We start from the raw sequence: 1894 nt of genomic DNA on the forward strand, positions 1-1894 counted from the left end.
TCAGCAGTGATGGGTTAAATCTCCCATAAGGAAAACAGGCTTGCATCTCACCTATACAGCAAAATCTAGCAAGTAAAATGAAAGCTTGGGAGCATTTATCTTTCCAAAGGAACATTCATCCTTCCAAAAAGTGGAAGGAGAATACACATTTTAAGTCCAACAAGACTTTCCAACACACAGGAGTCTGCTGAAATGCCAATAGAACTGAGATACTCTGTGTGTGTGTGTGTATATATATATATATATATATAAAAATACATATTTAAGAACTACTGGAGAAGCATGCTCTATTTACAATTGCTTTTGTATCCAATCATTTAAGTTGCTTCTACAAAGTGAAAGCATTTACATTTTTCCTGTGGTTTGTAGCACCATATTTTAGAAAAATACAGCCCTCTGGGATTGAATTAGAGGATACAGTGGTTCACAAGAAAGGATTGCTAAGGTAACATTACTCCCTTCTTTTCTTTGTATGATTTCTTTTCCAAAACCATATCCCAGCACCCTTACTGTTCACTGCATAGCACTTACTGTTGCTGGACTTCAGGTCACGGTGAATTATGGGAACAATTGCTTCCTCGTGCAGGTAGTTCATTCCCCTCGCAATCTGTACTGCCCAGTTCACTAGTATGTCAGGAGGTATCCTTTTACCAGACAACACTCTATTTAGCGATCCTCCACGGGCAAACTCCATGATCAAGCAGAGATTAGGTTCCTTCAAACACACACCCCTGAGGGCAATTATGTTGGGATGCTTTAACATTGCAAAGAGCTTGGCCTCTTGGCGGACATTCTCAATGGTCTGGCTGATGTCCTCATCAGGGTCATAGCGAGCTGCCTTGACAGCAACCTCATCTCCTATCCATACAGCTCGATACACTTTTCCGAAGCCCCCTATGCCAATGATTTCCTCCAGAACAAGCTCTGAGAAGTCGATCTCCTGGACTAGAAAAAGAGGAGGGGGGGGGGAAAGATGTAAACATTTAGCAACTACACAGTCTGTACATAGCTGAATGTCAACGTTGCCCAACCTTAGCCTTACCCTTGGAAGAAGGGCCAATTTTCATTCCAAAACAATGGAAATGAAAGCAGTACTCCCTTCTGACAAACTTTCTTTGCCAAATAGTGTGGTAAAACATACCTTGCAGCATCATAAAACCTGTTGAAGTACTGACTGTGAATCATGATGAATTTGACCTAATGGTGGCAAATGACACACTTAATAAAATAGCCTCCTCTTAACACACTTCTAACACTGACACCCCCTTCAGGATAAACCCTCATTTCCTGCCCTCAGTGACAGTATAAGATTCCAAAAAGGAAAAACACACCCAGAGCCTAATCTTCACTGACTTCACTACAGTGCTTAATGTGACATAGCTAAAATTCAACACAAAACGCATCTGCTCCTGCATTTGTCCCTTATTTGAATGTCTCTTACTCAGCTGCCACTAACAATCTTTTAGTCCTTCCCAAATCACACTTATTCTTCCACACCTCTACAAGCTTTGCAGATTCGTTCCCCACAAGAGATCTGTTAACCAATTCTGCCACTACTGACGATAGTGTGACAAACAGATGGATCAGACTACATACTGAGTATGTAGAACTAGCAATAAGAAAAACATTTTTTGATTAATGCATACTGCATTTTTACTACAGAAACTGTATTTAATAACAGAATCATCATTTTCCATTCCCATGTACTCACAGCTATACTTTACAGGTTGCTACAGTAACTGGTGGCTACTTGGCACTGTACAGTAAAAATCTACAGTTGTAGATGTCTTAATTCAGCATATAAGTTGCATTTGGAGCAAAAGCAGTGAGAAAAATGTATCCTGTACAACTATACGCTAAACATAGTTTATGCTCACAGATGGCCAAAAGAACC

The 1894-nt window shown here is 40.2% G+C and overlaps 1 protein-coding gene across 1 annotated transcript in view; it reads right to left on the reverse strand.

Annotated features, from left to right (window-relative positions):
• Positions 1-955, reverse strand: part of MAP3K9 (mitogen-activated protein kinase kinase kinase 9) — a 48564-nt gene extending 47609 nt beyond the window's left edge. Inside the window, 1 exon segment of the mRNA XM_010286994.1 lies at positions 532-955. Coding sequence (XP_010285296.1) covers positions 532-763 — 232 coding nt within the window. The 5' untranslated portion in view covers positions 764-955.
• Between the last annotated feature and the right edge of the window lie 939 nt (positions 956-1894).

This window comes from Phaethon lepturus, unplaced genomic scaffold (assembly GCF_000687285.1).
Source record: "Phaethon lepturus isolate BGI_N335 unplaced genomic scaffold, ASM68728v1 scaffold4680, whole genome shotgun sequence".
In the NCBI taxonomy this organism is placed as follows: domain Eukaryota; kingdom Metazoa; phylum Chordata; class Aves; order Phaethontiformes; family Phaethontidae; genus Phaethon; species Phaethon lepturus.